General features: G+C 42.5%; 1 protein-coding gene across 3 annotated transcripts in view; it reads right to left on the bottom strand.

Moving 5' to 3' along the window:
• Positions 1-16,603: 16,603 nt before the first annotated feature.
• LOC106560682 (AF4/FMR2 family member 1) overlaps positions 16,604-20,101 on the bottom strand; it is an 89,382-nt gene continuing 85,884 nt past the window's right edge. The window contains exons 18-19 of one of the 3 annotated variants that reach the window (XM_045687933.1): positions 18,270-18,496; positions 16,604-18,030 (exon numbers count right to left, since the gene is read on the bottom strand). In XM_045687933.1, the coding sequence (XP_045543889.1) occupies positions 17,906-18,030; positions 18,270-18,496 (352 nt within the window). In that variant the 3' untranslated portion in view covers positions 16,604-17,905. Of the gene's footprint in view, positions 18,031-18,269; positions 18,500-20,101 lie in introns of all 3 variants that reach the window. The other 2 variants (XM_045687927.1, XM_014123796.2) reach the window with 2 other exon arrangements.

Here is a 20,101-nt window from a genome sequence, read left to right as displayed (position 1 = left end):
GCTGCGTGGCTATATTGACGAAAAACTGATTCCATACTGTATGGGATCGAATGGTGGGCTTTTGCACAGATGGGCCTCCATCTATGGTGGGACGGCGGGCAGGCCTCTGCACTCTAGTTATGAATATGTCTCCCTCTGCCATATGGACACATTTTATGACCGAGAGCAACTGGCTGCAAAAGAAAGATGGCACCGGAGAAGAAGGCTGACTTTTTACGTGTTCCTATCCAATTGTGTTTTTTTGTTCGTTTCTTTGCGTTGTTTGTAACTTATTTTTTAACTTATTTTGTACATAATGTTGCTGCTACTGTCTCTTATCACCGAAAATAACTTCTGGACATTAGAACTGTGATTACTCACCACGATCAGGCAGAATTAATTTTTTCCTTTAACAAGTCCGACGAGTCCGACGTGAATGATATAATGCTTTCCCGGGAACAGGCCCAGATCCCGTCATTTGCGTGAAGAGAAGGTGGCTAAAAAGGGACCGGAGGACAGGCTGCCTTCTGAGAATTCGTGGGCGATCGAATAAACCCCCACTGTCTTCCATTCTGCTAGCAAACGTGCAATCTTTGGAAAATATAATTGATGCTCGCTTGAGGTAGAGTATCTCATGTTAAGCTATAGACCACACTGTCTACCTCGAGAGTTTTCATCTGTATTTTTCGTAGCTGTCTACATACCACCACAGACTGAAGCTGGCACTAAGACCGCACTCAACGAGCTGTATTCCGCCATAAGCAAACAAGAAAATGCACACCCAGAGGCGGTGCTCCTAGTGGCCGGGGACTTTAATGCAGGGAAACTTAACCAAATTTCTATCAGCATGTTACAGTTTTTCTCAGTCGCTTTGGTGCATTTCTTAGATCAAAAGTGCCATTCTTGATACTACTTGTACAAATTCCAAATCATCTAGTCACTTGTGCACATCATTAAAGCAATTTCTTATTCCTTTGAACAAATTGCAATTGCTTTTGTACATATTGCAATTGATAATGTACAAGTGTCAGCTTTTTTCCACATTTTCAATTGCTCATGTCATGTTGATCAAAATATAGTAGATGGTTCTCTGTTGAATAGTCTTACCCCTCAAAACATCTAGGCATTAGTTCCTTGCATAAGCCATTACATGCAAAATTGTTTAACTATTTGTCATACACTGTCAAGCATAGTTTTACACATTTCTATTAGACCTTTTGCACAAAAACGTGAATTGATGAATGGTGCAGGTGAAATTGACCCTCACTCATGAAGGAATGTAAAGTGTTAGTTCAACCAACAATCAACCAGTTGTCTAAATTGCTCAAAGGTGCATCTCATGAAGAATCAATTGGCAAGCATATATAGACAGACCACAACACAGAGTTGCAATTTTCCAATAATGGATGGACCAGGAAACGAACAGGGTCAACAGCCAAGAGGAGGAAGAAGAGGAGCAAGGATGCGTGGTCGAAGGCAAAACAGAGGAAGAGGCAGAAGAGGACATAGGCGCATATCTGATGACATAAGGGCCGCTATTGTAGACCATGTTGTCAATCATGGCCTTACAATGGCTGAGGCAGGTCGAAGGGTGCAGCCGAATATTGGGAGATCAACCGTGTCCTCAATAGTTCAAACGTTTCGAAGAGAGAACAGGTATGTCCACCAATGTACAGTGCACAGTTACTGTATATAAGCAGTATACTGTATACTTCCTACAATGCTTCATATTACAGTAGTCCACTTGTATTTCACAGCATACAGAAATATACTCTATACAGATACATACTGCACCTTACATGCACCCACCTGTATGTTTTACAGTAAAATGTGTGTTCGCATTAGTTTTTGTGTATGTGAAAGTGTGCGATGCATCACTGCATTTTTCCCCACATAGGACTGCAAGATTACCTCAACCCGGTGGCAGAGGACGCCTTTTCACACCTCAACAGGAGGAGGCTATTTGCACCATGGTCCGAGCAAACAATGCCATGAGACTCAGGGAAATACAAAGGACCATTATAGAAGACAACGATGTCTTTGAAAACATCCATACGGTTAGCATCTCAACCATCGACAGGGTGCTGCATAGAAACCAGATGAGTATGAAACAGCTGTACCGTGTACCATTCCAAAGGAATGAGGACAGAGTTAAGGAGCTACGGTACCAGTATGTACAGGTAAAAGGTATATCTATGTACCTACTTTACAGCAACATTTTATAGTGATACATAGTACAGTAAGCATAAACTGCACACATTTCCATTGCTGTGGAAGGAACATGCAATATATGTACATTTTATGTCACTCTTCCTTACCAAAACAAATTCAACTGTGTGTTCTGGGATATAGCGTATAATGGAGTTGGAATCAAGTGAACCCTCTCACAACTTTGTATACGTGGATGAGGCTGGCTTCAACCTGACCAAATGCAGAAGGCGGGGTCGGAATATCATCGGTCACAGAGCTACTGTGGATTTGCCAGGCCAACGGGGAGGAAATATCACCATGTGTGCTGCTATTTCGGAGCATGGTGTCCTAACCCATATCCCCCTTATAGGGCCATACAACACCCAGCATCTACTCAACTTTTTAGAGACTCTCTACAGGGCTCTCATCCCTGATGATGAGAGGGGTCTGTTTAGAGAGGATTTGCCAAAGTATGTGGTCATTTGTGATAATGTGAGTTTCCATCGATCAAACATCATAAGGCAATGGTTTGTGACCCACCCGAGGATGCTCATAGAATTCCTCCTACCTTATTCACCATTCCTTATCACAATTGAGGAGTTATTTTCAGCATGGAGGTGGAAGGTGTACGATCATCAGCCACACACACAGATGACCCTGCTGGCTGCAATGGATGCAGCATGTGAGGACATCACAGTAGACGCCTGCAGAGGATGGATAAGGCATTCCAAAAGATTCTTTCCACGTTGTATTGGAAGGGAAAATATCCGGTGTGATGTGGATGAGAATATGTGGGCCGACAGACAGGAACGTCTGGATGTGTAGAGACAGCACTAGAACAGTGCTGCGGGCAAAGTTGTGCCTTAGGGGTGGTTTCCTGTGTTTCTTTCTAATTTAGTTTGTTTTCCTTTGTGCCCCTTGGGTTGTCCAGTCTCTTTCAATCAATAACCCACATGCAGTAATATGTAAATAGTACTGTTGAAATTGATATATGCCATAGAAGTGCAGCCTTGTGCATTTTCAATACAGTAACTGTGTCGTGTCTTTGGCTATGCCGGATTAAGTGATATGACATGCTAACTTGTAAAATGATTTCTCTGTAATTAATATTACCTGATTAAGCTAATCATGTAAATGTAATTAACTAGAAAGTCGGGGCACCACGGAAGAACGTTTATAGAGCCGTTATCTTCCGAATAAACTCTTAAAATACTTTGTAATATTTTACATCGATAGCAGTCAATATTAACACTTGTTTTATTTTCAGTCTCATAATGAAAGTTGTAAGTTCTTGGCTATCTTCACGAACCCTGGCTAACAAGTTGAATCAGCAATACAAAATTGGGTTTAATTATTTATTTACTAAATACCTAACTAATCACACAGAATTACAAATACACAGAATACAAATGATGTCATACAGAAAACGTCCCGGTAGACGGAACAGATATGACGGCTGGTTACACAAAGGAAAGGGGGTTGGGCTTGAATGAAAGAGCGGGAAGATTTAGGAACAAAGAAACAGCAGCTATGCTATCGTAAATACATTATCTTATGCATTCTAAATTACCGCCCATTTGGAAAAGGAAAATGCAATAAATATTTACTCTGAGCTGCGCTTCGGTAGATTGGTCGTAGATGCTGGCCGGGTTGGCCAACAGATCTCCCTGTTTTCGGAAGAATGTCAATGGTGGTCGATTGGATACGTGGTGGTATCTTCGTCTGGTTGTTAGACTGGATCCGTCGTCCGTCCTTTCCTAGCCCACGTTACAGCGGCCGCTGCTAACTCAACGGCTAGGAAGTAGCACTTCTGTAGTGAATAAGCTCAAAGTTCATAACCGGTTCATACCATAGCTCACGCCGAGGTTGGCTTAGTTGACTTGACATGTGTGTCCTTCTAACGTAGAGGCTGCAGACCTCCAGTACTGGAACTACCTGTTTATCTTTTCGTCAAAGGATTATATAGTGGAGAGGGGGAGGGAGGTGTTTCATCGTTTATAACCCATGTCTCTTCACAGGGTTGGGCCACTGATCGAGCAGGGCACTTTCCTTATGAAAACCCAATTCTCTCGTTTGGAAGCTAAAATTACAAGAGAGGGGAAGGGGGAAAGGTATTTATGGGGGGGTCATAAACCTTACCCACAGGCCAACGTCATGACAGTCCCCCCATGTTGGGTTCAATCTTGCGATTAAACTGTATGTTGTAAACCAATCATAAAAATGAACGTGGGTTGTCCTGGTTGTGGATCATCGTTGTGGTCCCCATCTGACGGTCGACCTGGGTAGGGTGTCTGCAAATGAAGAAGTCCGCTCCAAGGCTGGGCAGCAGATGTCCAGTTGGTGGTTGCTATTGCAGTCCCCCCTCTGGTGGTCGACCCGGGTAGGGTCTCTGCAAATGAAGATGTCCGTTCCATGACTCAGCAGCGGATGTCCGGATTGGGATCGCCGTTCCGGACCCGTCGTCTGGTCGTCCAGACTAGAATATCTGGGCAGTAACTTAGGCAGATGTTAACAACGCACACACACTCATGAAATATATCATTACATTTCCTCCCAAATGAGCGGCGTTGTGGCACTAACTGATGGTTGTATGGGGGAGTTGTTTATGGCTCTATCACTTTCTATGTGCCAAAGAAAATAAACAAAATGAATGGAAGCATAAACAAAACAAAATAGTTATGCCACCTTAATCATCTAATTGGACTGTATTCTATCTACGTCCATGGTCTTGGCAAAATGACCCTATCATGGCATTGTCTAATGTCATATCTAGGGCTTTCCTAATTTGCGGGGTGGCGCTTAGGGTACTATCCTAAGTTGACAACTATATGATAAGTCTACAGCTGTAAGGCACTAGTTTTGGGCAGTCTAAAGGATGACCTATGGACTTCTGGTTAGAAAACTGGTGAGTGCTGTAGAGTCACAGGCCTAGAAGTAAACGTTCAACTTTACTAAGGCTGGTATTTTGCTTGGACCCTTAAGTGATCCTAGCATAAATCCTAATTGGATGTTCCGTTGTGCATGTGCGTTTATGCTTACAAAATCGCGCATGTCAAGGGAAGAAAACCAAGTATCCTGGCAGATTACAACTTGTTCAGAATGAGTCTGACGTAGTCAGGTAATTTTCAGGTCAATGCCTGGAGGTCAGTCAGAATTGGTGTCAAGGGAGTCTGTAGTAGTTTTCTACAAGTCACGGTGTCTTCCACTATTGTAGTGGCGGTAGGTATGAAGTCTATTTCATAGCTATGTTATCCACTGAGGAGCTAACCTCACGACGGAAGTACTCTAAGTATTAGACCAGTCGTACGTGGTGTGATCATGGTTCATGACTTCTAATAACTTTTCTCCTGAACGGAGGGTTCTATTTATTAGTGGCATGTGTTAACCATTGGAAGAGTGCAATGGAGATTCCCTTTCCCGTTTTGTACTCTGAGTGACTCCTATGTCGCTATTATCAATAGCAATTTAACTTGTGAGGTTACTAATCCTCTTACTGAGTGTTGCTGGACTGACTGTGGTATTGGTACTGGTATTCAAGGGGTCCAGTTGTCCTACCGATTTATTCTGAAATATTATCTACCGGAACACATGATTGGAGCATATTACTAGTTGTATTGTAGTTGAACCTACACATGGCAAGGAATGATTATTGTTGCCATTTGTTTTGGAGGTGGACAAGTCCATTGGACTTCCTTTACGACCAGTGTGGTACACCTCAGTACTATCTTAGATGTGTTCTAAGATAATCCCCGTCTAGGGGCCTGTCTGCTCCTCACTGTTCTCATAGGGGAGTTTACAACTAGATTTGATCTATGCTCTGGCGGCCTCGTACGGTGTTGTCCGTAGTCTCGACCCCCCCACCGGCCTCGATGAGGCTCATCATGGGTCTGGGCTACTATTCCCCCCCTTTGTGTCTCGGGACCCCCCCACCAGCGGGTGGTGTTGGTGTCCGAGGCGCAAACGAAAAGTTCGGACCCTATGTACGAGTTGTCCGTGGCCGCGTTATTATGAGAATGGCTGTAACCTTTCAACCAAATCTCCTGGTGTTTGTGCTTCAACACCCTCAGTAGCTGTTGAGGTCTGTCAGTCACCACCGCGTCCGCGTGTGGCAACCTTTTCAGTACCTGCAAACTGAGACGAGGATATCGGTCTGTGATATCGCAAAGTGTTTCACCAGTGGGAGTCATCGGGTCAGTTGCTGGACTGACGCCATTAGTGTCATTGTAAGGGGAGACAGTCCCCAACAAAGCAAAAGGTGTATCATCGGAAGCAGAGTGTACTCTGCGCATCAATGTTTTTCTTGCTGAGACGGCCGCAGTGCTTGCGGAAGTGTCCGAAGAGCAAGAGAAGTTCATCTCAACTACCGTATTGCACAACTGCAAGGAGGAGGGAAGTTGCTCATTCACAGAGACAGCTGGCTCGAAATCATGAAAAGAATGGTCAATCAGATTGGCTGATGGAATGTGTCGAGATATCGTAATATCTCCTTGGATCGGATTCTGCACCAAGAGGTTTCTAAACGTCTTTTCCCAAAGGGGTGCTTTCGACAGATACCCCTCGTGAATGACTGCATTGCAGCTAGCGTTAGGGGAAGACAGTGTGGTCAGTGGAGAAGGCACTGTGGCCTGTGACCATACCTGGTTGGTTTTCCAATCCATCAATGGGAGTAACCGATCCATCAAGTCTGCTCCAAGTAGCAGGGTTACAGTTTCGAGGCTGGTAACATACACAGGGTGAACGAGCGATACGTCCTGGAAGTGTAGTTTCAGCATGACTCTCAATGTGAGAGGCGAGGTAGTCTGAGTGACCCCTCGAAGTTTAGTGTCGCATCGTTCCACTTTTAACCAACGTTTAGTTGGCTTCAAAGCCCTTTTGAGATCATCAAACAATGTTTGAGAGATGAGTGATATTGTCGCACCCGAATCAATTAGCGCATGACAAGTTAAGCAGTCCTCCAGGACTGTTTCCAGGTATGGCCGTTTAGATTCGTGGTTAGTGGACATATTCCCCACAAAATGGAGTGGTCGTTCGCAACGACGTGATGTGCCATGTCTGTTCAAGATGGAAGCAGATTGACTTTTCCGATTTTGAGTGAGCTTGGCTTTAACGAAGCGTTTGACCTTTTTCTTCGCAACTTTTGTATCAGAGTCTATAGACAGAGCCCGGGGGCTTGTTTCTTGATCAAGCGGGCCCTGGATAGGGTCTTGAATGAGAGCGGGAGAAATTTGAACTTTAACGTCCTTGCTATGGGTGTTAATTCCTGCGGACCTGGTGTCCGGTAATTCCCCGTCTAGTCCTTGTGACTTATCTTTTACCCTTTTCTCAAATTGTTCTCGCTTAAGTTCTTCCCGTAGTGGGACTTCTGGAGAACATTGGTCTACGTTTTGATCGTCCTTCAACCCTTTGTTACCCTTGTGCTCTGACACTTTTTGTGGGTTGGGTGCAGGAACGTAGCGAACGGGTCGTTTGTAGCGGTAGTCATGTTGATGGCTACGTACTTTACAGTTATTTCGACCGCGGAGGTTATTGGAATCATGGTTTCGTGGTAGAAACTGTTGTGCGTCATCTCTCGACGCTCCAATACCTGATAATGCACCCTCTAACTGGAGTGAGTGCTCCTGGTTAAACTTCAAAACCGAGTGGTCAGGGCTCTTAGCGTTGTGAACTTTTGATGCCTCAAAAGCTGTGCTTGCAAGCTCTCTGAGTTGTAAGATAGGCAAGCCAACGTGGGCTGCAGGGCCCAAGTAGGTAATGAAGGTGGGATACATGTTCGACAGAAACATTTGTTTGAATGGTAACAGCTCTTCCATTCCTGTTTCCATGAGTAGGCCAAAGTAGGCTGAACGAAGCCTATGATAGAAAGCTTGTGGGTGTTCGTTCCGAGCTTGTTTGACCATGTTAGCCAGTGAGCTATCGTGTTTGCGAGTCGCAGGACCACTGAATTCTAATATCAAAGCAGTGGCAAGTTTAGCGTAGTCATTTAGCACGTGTTGCTGTTGTAGGCGAATTAACCTCTTCACGTGTCTATTCGACGTTCGCTTCAACAGGTAAACCCTGTCAGAACCCGTAGCATTCGGGTAGCCACCCAATGCGTCCTCTATGTCAGCTAGGAACGTCTCAGTATCGTTTGGCTGACCTGGAACGGGGTCAAAGGTGGGGAAATTCTTGACGAGTTTGTCAAGGTATTCCGCGCCAAGCGGGCGGAGAGGGTTGGCTTCATCCTGTGGAGAAATTGGGGCCGACAGGCCAAGAGAAGCCAAGCTTTGGCTTTGTTGGCCAAGAGGCTCCATATTACTCAGTGCCGAATGGCCAAGAGGAGAAGACTGAGGGACACATGATGGAGGCAATGTCTGAAACCTATCGTCTTCACTCCTTTGAGTACCGGACTCCGGTTGCTTGGATGGGTAGTCATACTGTAGAGCGTGACCATTCTGGACTTCCTCCAGATGGTACCTAAGAGTGGTCTTCTGCTGCATTGCAGAGTCCACTTGAGCGCTTAGAGTACCAATTTTGGACACGTGAGTGTCACACCTGCTCCTTTCGGTCTCAAACTTATCTGTCATGGTTTGCAGATAGAGGTCTCGAGTACGGAGCGAGAGATTCAGTGATGAGATTTCCTTTGCTTGCTTAGAAATCAATATTTCCATCCTCATCACCTGAGTTCTCTCATCATTCATTTGGTCAGCGACTTCAATAAGTTCTGCTGATTTGTCATCCAACTTAGTCATTGTGTTCATCAACTGATCGTCTTTGGTCTGCAGAATTTGGAGTAGAACATTGTTACCTTGAGTAACGTTCAACAAAACTGCCTGCATGTTATCAAATTGTGCGCTCCTGTTTATAGATAACTCAACAGATTTATCTAGTTTGGCGTGGACTACATCGCATTTAGTTTTGGCTAAATCGAGTTGTTCCTGCAGATGACGATTTTGTTGGAGAGTTTGTGCTCGTTCATCGTCATAAGTATTTGCAATTACTTTTAATTGTTCCGATTTCAAACGCAGTTCCTCGACTAGCAGAATGTTTTCATTTCCTGCTTTTGTCAATAGTTGCTCAGTTCTCTCCACCTGTGCCCTCATGTTAGCCATGTCTTGCACGTGCTTCAGCTGTGCACTGTGGTATTGGACCGATGCCAACCTTTGATGGCGATACATAAGTGCTAAAGTGGAGAGAACAGTCACAAAGCCTGTATTTGATGGTTGATTTTGGAGAGCGTTCGCAATTTCGGCTGTTGTTTTTCTAATGGCATAATTAGGGTTGGTATCACTGCTGAGGTCAGAGATCAATCCTTTTATGGGTGGAGGTTCACTAATTAGCGGAGGAGTGGTGACCACCTCCTTTGGTAGCTTGCACATTATTAGAAAAATTTAGAGGAAAAATGTTCCTATTTTTTTTCAATGTTTGGGTTTGGAATTCATTGGAAGCTGCAAAGACAAGTTTAATCTATTTATAGATGTTGACGAACCATCAGTACTGTACCAGTAATGTGGAAGTTGGACGTGAATGAATTTGCAAAAGCAAATTGAATTAATTAATCAATGCCAATGATTAATCCTACCTGGGTAGGCTATCTGGGTATTAAACTTGAATTAACCTGAGAGGTTGCTTCATCCAGGTTAATATGGGAAGTTTAAAAGTGTCTCATTTGATTGCAAGAACATTAAGGTATGTTCAACAATTTAACTTATTAAATTGAATGAGATGATAATCCATACAATCTCCATTGATTGGATATCATAAGTGTAAACAGTAGATTAAATGTTGGGAGCACTTCCCACTATGGTACACTTCTTACTTATGCCGAAAACTCATGGGATTCCCGCGGGGCGGGACTTCTGTCAGTACTGGATTACTGAATGGGTTTTGCAAAAACCAAATTTTACTGATTGATCAATTTTAATGATAAATCAAACCTGTATAGGCTATTTGGGATTTAAACTTGAATTAACCTGAGAGGTTTATTCATCTAGGTTAATGTGGAAAAAGATTACAATGTCTCATTTAGAAAACTCATCAATATGGATATTATTTAAACTTGAGAATGTAAATCTGGCAATTTCACTTATTAGTTCAATTGAATAAGACATCGATATCCGTCTGGATATCACGAGTAACGACTTGAGTGTCACCTGACTAATCCTACTTGAAGCAAAGTACTGGTGACTCTTCAAAGGTCCCTGCTGGCACACGCTGAAGTCCAACTCAAGTCGGATGAATTACCATGTGGCACAAACAAAATGGCTGTTTTACCTTTTGTTAGCTTAGCATCTCGAGCAAGCTAATGCTACTTGATGCCTGAAAAGTGCTCAACATAGGATTCCCTTGGCAAGGGAAAGGTTTTACGTATAACGTATTATGTTCAAACACTTTCCGGCGATATTTGACGATGTTTTAACCGGAACTCGCGGGAAACAACGAAATGCACCGCGGTCTACTCGCATCGAAACGCGAGAGACAGAGAGATACTTATCGCTGGTCAAGCTAATCTCTCCTAAATTTCAATCGGCTGGCTCTTTGTCCTCGCTCGAGAAATTAATAATGACCTAGCCAACACGCGTCTGAAACGCGAGAGGCAGAAATACTTAGCGTTTGGCCAAACGCGCTATTTCTCAGATAGCTTTATCAGCTATCATACATACATACATGTATAGTTTATGCTACCCACTGACTACGTCAGAGCACAACACGGAGGCGATTCTCCAGAGCACACACGCACCAATAATTCCAGTCTACAATTCCCATAATGTATATAATCAACTTGGTATATTATGTAATCTGCTTTTCAATTTTATATATGCTGAATCAAAATAAAAGCTTCATCCTATTTTAGATTCCTCGCACGGGGGCTCCAATATGTCGTGTCTTTGGCTATGCCGGATTAAGTGATATGACATGCTAATTTATACATACGGCTGTAACTTTTCTTGAAAGTACTAATGTTACTGTCCCAACTACAACAAAAATACTTAAATACATGTAATGTTGTCCTTGAAACATTTCAATGAAATACTGTAGAATTCCATTCCTATGGAGGATTGCTTTTCTGAGGAGTGTTTATAGCGCCAACCGGTGGCATCAAAGCCTATCATTGGCCAATACATAACATCAGCAATCCAGGGTTTAAATAATTGGTCACAACCCAATGCTGGTGTCAAGTAGTAGCTAGCAAGCTCTCCCAACAGTCAAGAAGCAAAAAGATTATCTTAATCCGAGAAAAGTGTGAACAACAAATCTCTCGCTGTCCACGGGGCGATTGTAGATCATTGTCTAATTAGTCCATCATATTTATGCAATGACTGTATATATGAATGAAGTCATCGAACACGACACCATTCATTCCTACGTGAATACTTTCTTTTTTTTGACATTTGAATGTTTATTGGATAGCCAGACAGCTGGCATTCCTATCAAGTTAACTTAGCTAACTAATGTTACACAAAGTGACAGTAAGCAAGTGTAAAAACAGAACACCCCATTCTAATAGCGCATTTGAAGCCAAGGACGTCGGGTTAAAATGGTGTCTCATGGAGACATAACATGCGCAGTTTGAGCTACTCCAGGAAGTGACGGTGCAGGCTAGATCAGTGCTGCCCTCTCATTGAGGATCTCAAATTGAAGGCCGACCAGGGTATGGCAGGCTGCCATTGGAAACTAAATTATCCTTAACTTCTGTGTGCGATTTTTAAATAAATCAGTTCAACGACATACACCTGATGCAATAGAAGCAATTATTGGTGCCATGATTGTGTTCAGACATATATTTTTTTATATCCACAAATATTGAACACACTTCCATTGACTATAATGGGGGATCTTGTTTGCTACAAACAATGCCTGCAGTACCACAGTCAGCCTTGAACTTTGTGGCTTCAGTAAGAGGGGGCAGTCATCCTCCCCTATAGTTATGTAAGGAAGACCAGGTTATCATCATAAAAGGTTATAGACTCAGAAGCATATTTGCAAAAGTTGCTAAGCCTCGGAGTTCGCCGTTTTTTTCCCCTCCTCAGCTGACCTGCAACGGACCATCTCAAAATGTGTCCCCCTGTTCAAAGTACCCAATTCCCTTGAATGACAATGTTTTATAGCAGATATCAATGCCCTAATTATGGATATCTGATTCAGCTAGTTAAGATCTTGTTGAGCAGCTAATTAGTAGAATCAGTTGTGTTAAATTAGGGTTGGACTGAGAACCCACAGGACTGTAGACCTCCAGGAAGAGGGTTGGCAGCCCTGGTTAAGAAGAATAATTCACACAACCAGCACATTTTCCCCAAAGTTTATTGCGTCAAACATTTTACACTGCAGAGCTCTGGTCTAGATGGCAGAAATGTACAGTTGAACCAGTTTAACATTTTCAACAATTCATCTTCATCTACAGTGGCCAAGCTACAAAACAGCCTCTTTGGAAAAAAGTAACTTAGAAGAAAAGAAAACCTAAATTGATTGCCAATCAGTCTTTATACGCCTGTACATTGCATCTCAAACTATTTACATATTTTCACAAGGCAAAAAAGTTGAATTACAAAACATTTCTGCACAATTTCCCAGTAAAAGACCAAGGTGATGGTCCTTTTAGTGTGATATCACGTAGTTATTGACAATAATTAGAATTTTTCTAACAGAATACCTACAAATTAAGCACAAAGAATAAAGGTTTAAATGAAGCATGACAATTAAGCCTAAACTATGAAAGGACATGTAACTAGTGGTGTGGGGGCTGTGCTTTGGCAAAGTGGGCAGGTTTATATCCTGCCTGTTTGGCCCTGTCCGGGGGTATCATCGGATGGGGCCACAGTGTCTTCTGATCCCTCCTGTCTCAGCCTCCAGTATTTATGCTGCAGTAGTTTGTGTGTCGGGGGGCTAGGGTCAGTCTGTTACATCTGGAGTATTTCTCTTGTCTTATCCGGTGTCCTGTGTGAATTTAAATATGCTCTCTCTAATTCTCTTTCTTTCTCTCGGAGGGCCTGAGCCCTAGGACCATGCCTCAGGACTACCTGGCATGATGACTCCTTGCTGTCCCCAGTCCACCTGGCCGTGCTGCTGCTCCAGTTTCAACTGTTCTGCTTGCGGCTATGAAACCCTGACCTGTTCACCGGACATGCTTGTTGCACCCTCGACAACTACTATGATTATTATTATTTGACCATGCTGGTCATTTATGAACATTTTAACATCTTGACCATGTTCTGTTATAATGCCCAGCCAGAAGAGGACTGGCCACCCCTCATAGCCTGGTTCCTCTCTAGGTTTCTTCCTAGGTTTTGGCCTTTCTAGGGAGTTTTTCCTAGGGAGTTTTTCCTAGCCACCGTGCTTCTTTCACATGCATTGCTTGCTGTTTGGGGTTTTAGGCTGGGTTTCTGTACAGCACTTTGAGATATCAGCTGATGTACAAAGGGCTATATAAATACATTTGATTTGATTAACATGATATAGAAACCAGAGAAATGTGTTTTAAGTAGTAAGTACAATGTCGAATGTAATCTCAAACAGGACAACATTTCATGTGCAGTGCTGACATCCAAGTTGGGAAACTCAAAATATTATTACTTACAAAGCAGCCTACTTGAAGGAAGAAAAATAAACTAAAAGCCATGGTACTGGAGTGTACTCTATTCATAGTTTTCATATTTGTGGTAAAATAAACATAACGCATTGTTCTTTTGTGGTTCCATGTGCAGCCCTTATATATTTGCACTCCAATAGAAATGTTGTTTTCCAGTGAGCCACAATTTATTTATTTTACAGTATAGTAACAAACCAATTCAAATAACTAAAATGGCCCAGATTGAGTAAATTATAGGCAAAAGTATGGTGGTCCAAACCACTCTCCAATATTTCATCAAAAACAGTGTTTCATTAGTGCTTTCTTTAATGTTCTAAATATATTGTTTTTCTTATAATGCTCAGTTTTATAGCATAACCAAAACCTTACAACAAGCAAGAGGAAAGACTGACAGGTCATTCATTCTTAAGAACTCAAAGTGGTGTTTTCAGACCAACCCATAGAACACTAAAGGAAACTGAAAATACATGCAAATGATATGCATGTTGGCCATTTATCTTGCTGTAAGCATTGAGGTGTTAATGAGAGGGCAGGATGGGAAGACAATATCAGAAGATTGATGATTGATGCAAAAACAAGGAACATTAGTATTTTGCTTTGATAACATCTGTTAAACAATAAATAACCACTGATTTAATCAATTGCAAGTTTGTAATTGTAATACCATCAAACCCCACCTGATTGAAATGAGAATAACAGATACTGTGTAGGGCCCAAATTGAACACAGCGCTTTAAAAGGGAAATGCTGCCATTAATTCTACAGGAAGACAGTAGGGTCTACATCTCAGTCTTTAAACTCCATGAACAGGCCTAAACATACAATATACAATTAATACTCCTCTAGACATTGTCTGTGCCACAAATGGGACCATATTCCCTATATTGTGCACTACTTGGTCAAAAATAGAGAATAGGTTGCAATTTGGGACACATTTATCTAGAGATAATGGGCAGTTGAGTCAAAGGTCAGTAGTAGTTTCAAGTACTGCACTAAAAAGCAGCAATAATTTAGATGATTTTGAAAACAAAACTTGTCAATGTACATACAGGATGTGACAGAGCAATGCAAATGATGTAAACACAACCAACTGTCAGTGCTTTCTCACGCTGCCAGTCAAACAGTGCATCCTTTCCAACGGTCATGATTGTTAGTATAGCAAAGGGCAGAGTAGGACTTGACTTTCACAGACTATCGTGCTCTCAAAACTCCTAGCACATACATAGTCACTTGACTTCTGTTTTTGGGACTCGCTGTGTCAATTATCCATGATGATGCTACATTCAAAAAGTATTACATTTGGGAAGACAGACTTAAGTCTCCTTTAAACATCTAAGGCACACTTTTGTTGCTACTGAATGATGCCATTTCTGTATAAAAACTGGAAAGATGCACAGCTTCAGCTCGTGTGTGAAAAGTCTCTTTATGATTAGATTGCCGAATTAGAGTAAACGTTCTTAACCATCAGACTAAGCTACAGTCCCCCACTTCCCTACCTCCCTTCCGACTGCTCTGTTTCCCATGTGCAGTGAAAATTAGGTAGTTAGTTACTTCTTCCTGTCTGAAGATAATGAACCAGGGCTACTGGTAAAACTGTACTGCATCATAGACTATTTTGCTTCTTATCTAAAATGTTGTAGATTAAGTTATTGTTGATAAAAGGAACTTAAGTTCAGAATCCAACTCAAATCAAAGCATACAGTGCATGCGGAAAGTATTCAGACCCCTTAACTTTTTCCACATTGTTAGGTTACAGCCTTATTTTAAAATTGATTAAATAAAAACATTTCCTCATCAGTCTACACACTAACACAATGACAAAGCGAAAACAGGTACATTTTTGCAAATGTATTACAAATAAAAAACAGAAATTCCTTATTTACATAAGCATTCAGACCCTTTGCTATGAGACTCGCAATTGAGCTCAGGTGCATCCTGTTTCCATTGATCATCCTTGAGATGTTTCTACAACTTGGATTTAGAAAAGGAACACACCTGTCTATATAAGGTCCCACAGTTGAACATGCATGTCAATGCAAAAACCAAGCCATGAGGTTGAAGGAATTGACTGTAGAGCTCCGAGACAGGATTGTGTCGAGGTACAGATCTGGGGAAGGGTGCCAGAAAATGTCTGCAGCATTGAAGGTTCCCAAGAACACAGTGGCCTCCATCATTCTTAAATGGAAAAAGTTTGGAACTGCCAAGATTCTTCCTAGAGCTGGCTGCTGAGCCAAACTGAGCAATCGGGGGAGAAGGGCCTTGGTCAGGGAGGTGACCAAGAACCCGATAGCCACTCAGAGTGCTTCAGAGTACCTCTTGCGGAGATGGAAAAACCTTCCAGAAGGACAACCATCTCTGCAGCACTCCACCAAATCAGGCCTTTATGGCAGAGTGGCCAGACAGAAGCAACTCCTCAGTAAAAGGGACATGAAGGCCCACTTGGAGTTTGCCAAAGGCAATTAAAGACTCTCAGACCATGAGAAACAAGATGCTCTGGTCTGATGAAACCAAGACTGAACTCTTTGGCCTGAATGCCAAGCATCACGTTTGGAAGAAACCTGGCACCATCCCCACGGTGAAGCATGGTGGCAGCAGCATCATGATATGGGGATGTTTTTCAGCGACAAGGGACTGGGACACTAGTCAGGATTGAGGGAAAGATGTATAGAGATCCTTGATGAAAACCTGCTCCAGAGCACTCAGGACTTCAGACTGGGGTGAAGGTTCACCTTCCAACAGGACAACGACCCTAAGCAAACAGCCAAGACAATGTAGGAGAGGCTTTGGGACAAGTCTCTGAATGTCCTTGAGTGGCCCAGTCAGAGCTGGTTCTTGAACCCGATCAAACATCTCTGGAGAGACCTGAAAATAGCTGTGCAGCGACGCTCCCCATCCAACCTGACAGAGCTTGAGAGGATCTGCAGAGAAGAATGGGAGAAACTCTCCAAATACAGGTGTGCCAAGCTTGAAGCATCATACCCAAGACGACTCAAGGCTGTAATCGCTGCCAAAGGTGCTTCAACAAAGTACTGAGTAAAGGGTGTGCATACTTAAGTAAATGTGATTAGTTTTTTAAATTGTATATATTTGCAAACATTTATATAAACTTGTTTGTGCTTCGCCATTATGGGGTGTTGTGTGTCGTTTGATGAGGGGGAAAAAACAATTGAGGGGGAAAAAACAATGTAATCCATTTTAGAATAAGGCTTTAACGTAACAAAATGTGGAAAAACTCAAGGGGTCTGAATACTTTCCGAATACACTGTATTTCTGTTATGACTGAATTAACATAGTGGTCCCGTCCTGGCAGGTAGATTCAATCTCCTATGAAGAGAAAAGGGTAGAATAATAAACATACATATTCACAAAAAGTGTCAAGGGCCATCTTGTGGCATGTACATTTTCCATGGCAAAACCAATTTAAAAATACTTTATGGAGCGCGGAGATACTCGTTATATTCTGCAGGAGTTGACCAATATTATTATTACTATTATTATAGATGGGTCTGGGATGGATGGATACCTGTAGTTCTATAGGCCTTTTCAGCTAGGTGAAGTAAATATTGGCCATGACACCGCTTTTGATCAAACAAACTTTTACTGAAACAATATATTAATAGTAATAATGATAATATAATAAGGCTAATAAATAAGCTTTTTATCATCACTGCTTTGCATTACCACAGGAGAAGGGTGGGAGGACTCTTTGACCCCTCCCAAAAGTCAGTTCTTCAGCCAACCTTCCCACTGTCTAACCCAGAGGGGTGGCCAGGCCAGTCAGTTGGCTGTGTGACAAGTTATTCAGAAAGGGAGAGTCGCATTCAGCTAACTACAGCTCTAGCAGGCCCTGCTGCCTCCAGAGATCCAGAGGTGGATGTGATAGTTGTTCTGTTAATGGACCCATCCATGTGACCAACAGAGGACGAGGAAGTGTGTGTGTGACACAGGGTCTCTGAACTTCAGTTTCATAGGTAGTTGAGAAAAATGTAATAAACATGTGACTTTGTATCCATGTGAACAACTTGTAGAGGGACTTGGTATCCTGCCTTCATCTGATGGCCCGTCAATAAATAAATAAAGCCAAATAGGATGTCCTGGACAGGGTTATCCAGGGCTGGGTACTGTAGGCAGGAGTAAGGAGGGCTGTGTAGTGTTGTGTGGGGTTGAGAAACGGTCACTGTGTCTCGCGGGTGTCCAGTCGGAGCCACTGCAGTCCCTGCCGTGTGTGACGCACCAGAGAGCTCATGGTGGAGGTCAGGCTCAACTGGCCCAGAGCTGAGTCCAGCTCAGACAACAAACCTAGAGACACACAAAAAAGAGAAGAAAAGAGCCTGGATAAGTCAATACCAACATTAGATAGAGTAGCAGGAAAGAAATGCTCACATGAATATTACAACCGTCTACATCACCAGTATTTTTTCCCCCAGTCATCATGACCTCTAGTGATGATATATAGAACTACAGCTATAAAGAATCTGTTCAGGTGTAATAATATCCTTGTGTAAGACTATTTAACCTTCCCCTCTGCTCCTCCTTACCACTGCCTCTGTGTGCCAGCTCGTCAGCCTGCTCCCAGATGTCGTGAGCACTCAGGAAGAGTGCTGTGATGTTGACGTAGGACGATGCCACCTGCTGGATGATCTGGGGAATGGCTACGGTGCTCACATTGCCCATTCCCACCCCACTGCTGTGGTTGGAGCCTGGCCCAGAGCTGGCTGTGCTGGCAGGAGACGGCATGGGAGACATGGGGGATGGTGTGCCCGTGCTTCTGGGAAAGAGAGGGTAGGGTGGGGCATGTATCATATAGATCATTTTTTTTATTTTACCTTCATTTAACTAGGCAAGTCAGTTAAGATCAAATTCTTATTTTCAATGACGGCCTAGGAACAGTGGGTTAACTGCCTTGTTCAGGGGCAGAACAACATTTTTACCTTGTCAGCTCAGGGATTTGATCTTGCAACCTTTCGATTACTAGTCCAATGCTTTAACCACTAGGCTACCTGCAGCCTCGGATGAGACTGAGCACATAATATGATGATTTCCAACAGTATATATACACTTATTAATAAGTGGGTTGAATTAGATGTACAGTCGTGGCCAAACATATTGGCACCCTTGCACTTTTTTCAAATAATGCACCATTTCTTCCAGAAAACTGTTGAAATTAACATATATTTTGGTATCCAACTATGTTTGTCTTCGGTGTGCAGTTGAACAAAACAACCAGAGAATTATCTGAGGAGGTCAGATACAAGATTGTAGCCAAGCATGGACAATCTCGAGGCTACAAGTTAATCTCCAGAGACCTTGATGTTCCTGTTTCCACCATAAGTAATGTAATCAAGAAGTTTAAAACCTGTTGGGGATAGGGGGCAGTATTGAGAATTTTGAAAGAAATATGTGCCCATTTTTAACTGCCTCCTACACCAACTCAGAAGGTAGGATATGCATATTATTAACATATTTGGATAGAAAACACTCTGAATTTTCTAAAACTGTTTGAATGGTGTCTGTAAGTATAACAGAACTCATATGGCAGTCAAAACCCTGAGACAATTTCTAACAGGAAGTGTGTATCTGATGTGTTGAATTACTTTTAAGCCTATGCCATTGAAACACACATTGACGTATTAATCATTGAGCACTTCCTACGCCATCCACTAGATGTTCCCAGTCTTTACAAAGTGGTTTGAGTCTTCTACTGTGAAAACTGACTGAACAAGAGACTTTGAACGTTGGTCATAAGCGGATGGCCGATACTGCTCTGGCGCGCGAGTGCATGTTTGGGTACTCTCGTTCCCATACGTTTTAAAAGAGAATGCAATCGTCCGCCTTAAATATTATTGAAGTTCTGATTGAAAAAGGCCCTAATGATTTATGCTATACAACGTTTGACATGTTTGAACGAACGTAAATATTTTTTTCCCCCTCTTTGATGAAGACAAGTCCGGCGGGCGTCGTTCATGTTTTTGAGTAGCCTACAGGACGCGCTAACAACACAGAGCTTTTTGGACATAAATTATGATCTTTTTTTAACAAAACTACATTTGTTATGGACCTGGGATTCCTGGAAGTGCCTTCTGATGAAGATAATCAAAGGTAAGGGATTATTTACATAGTATTTTTGATTTTAGATGACTCCAAGATGGCGCCTAGTCTGTATCGCAAAGCCTATTTTGCTTTTGGTGACGCCTGTCTTTGCATTGACAAAACATTACACACAGCTATTTTCAATGTACTGTCCTAACATAATCTAACTTTATGCTTTCGCCGTAAAGCATTTTTGAAATCGGACAACGTGGTTAGATTAAGGAGATGTTTATCTTTCAAAGGGTGTAAGATAGTTGTATGTTTGAGAAATTTGAATTAT

This window comes from Salmo salar, chromosome ssa01 (genome assembly GCF_905237065.1).
Source record: "Salmo salar chromosome ssa01, Ssal_v3.1, whole genome shotgun sequence".
Classification (NCBI taxonomy): domain Eukaryota; kingdom Metazoa; phylum Chordata; class Actinopteri; order Salmoniformes; family Salmonidae; genus Salmo; species Salmo salar.
Note: the sequence above shows the minus strand (reverse complement) of the source record. Positions and strands in the feature narration are given on the sequence as shown.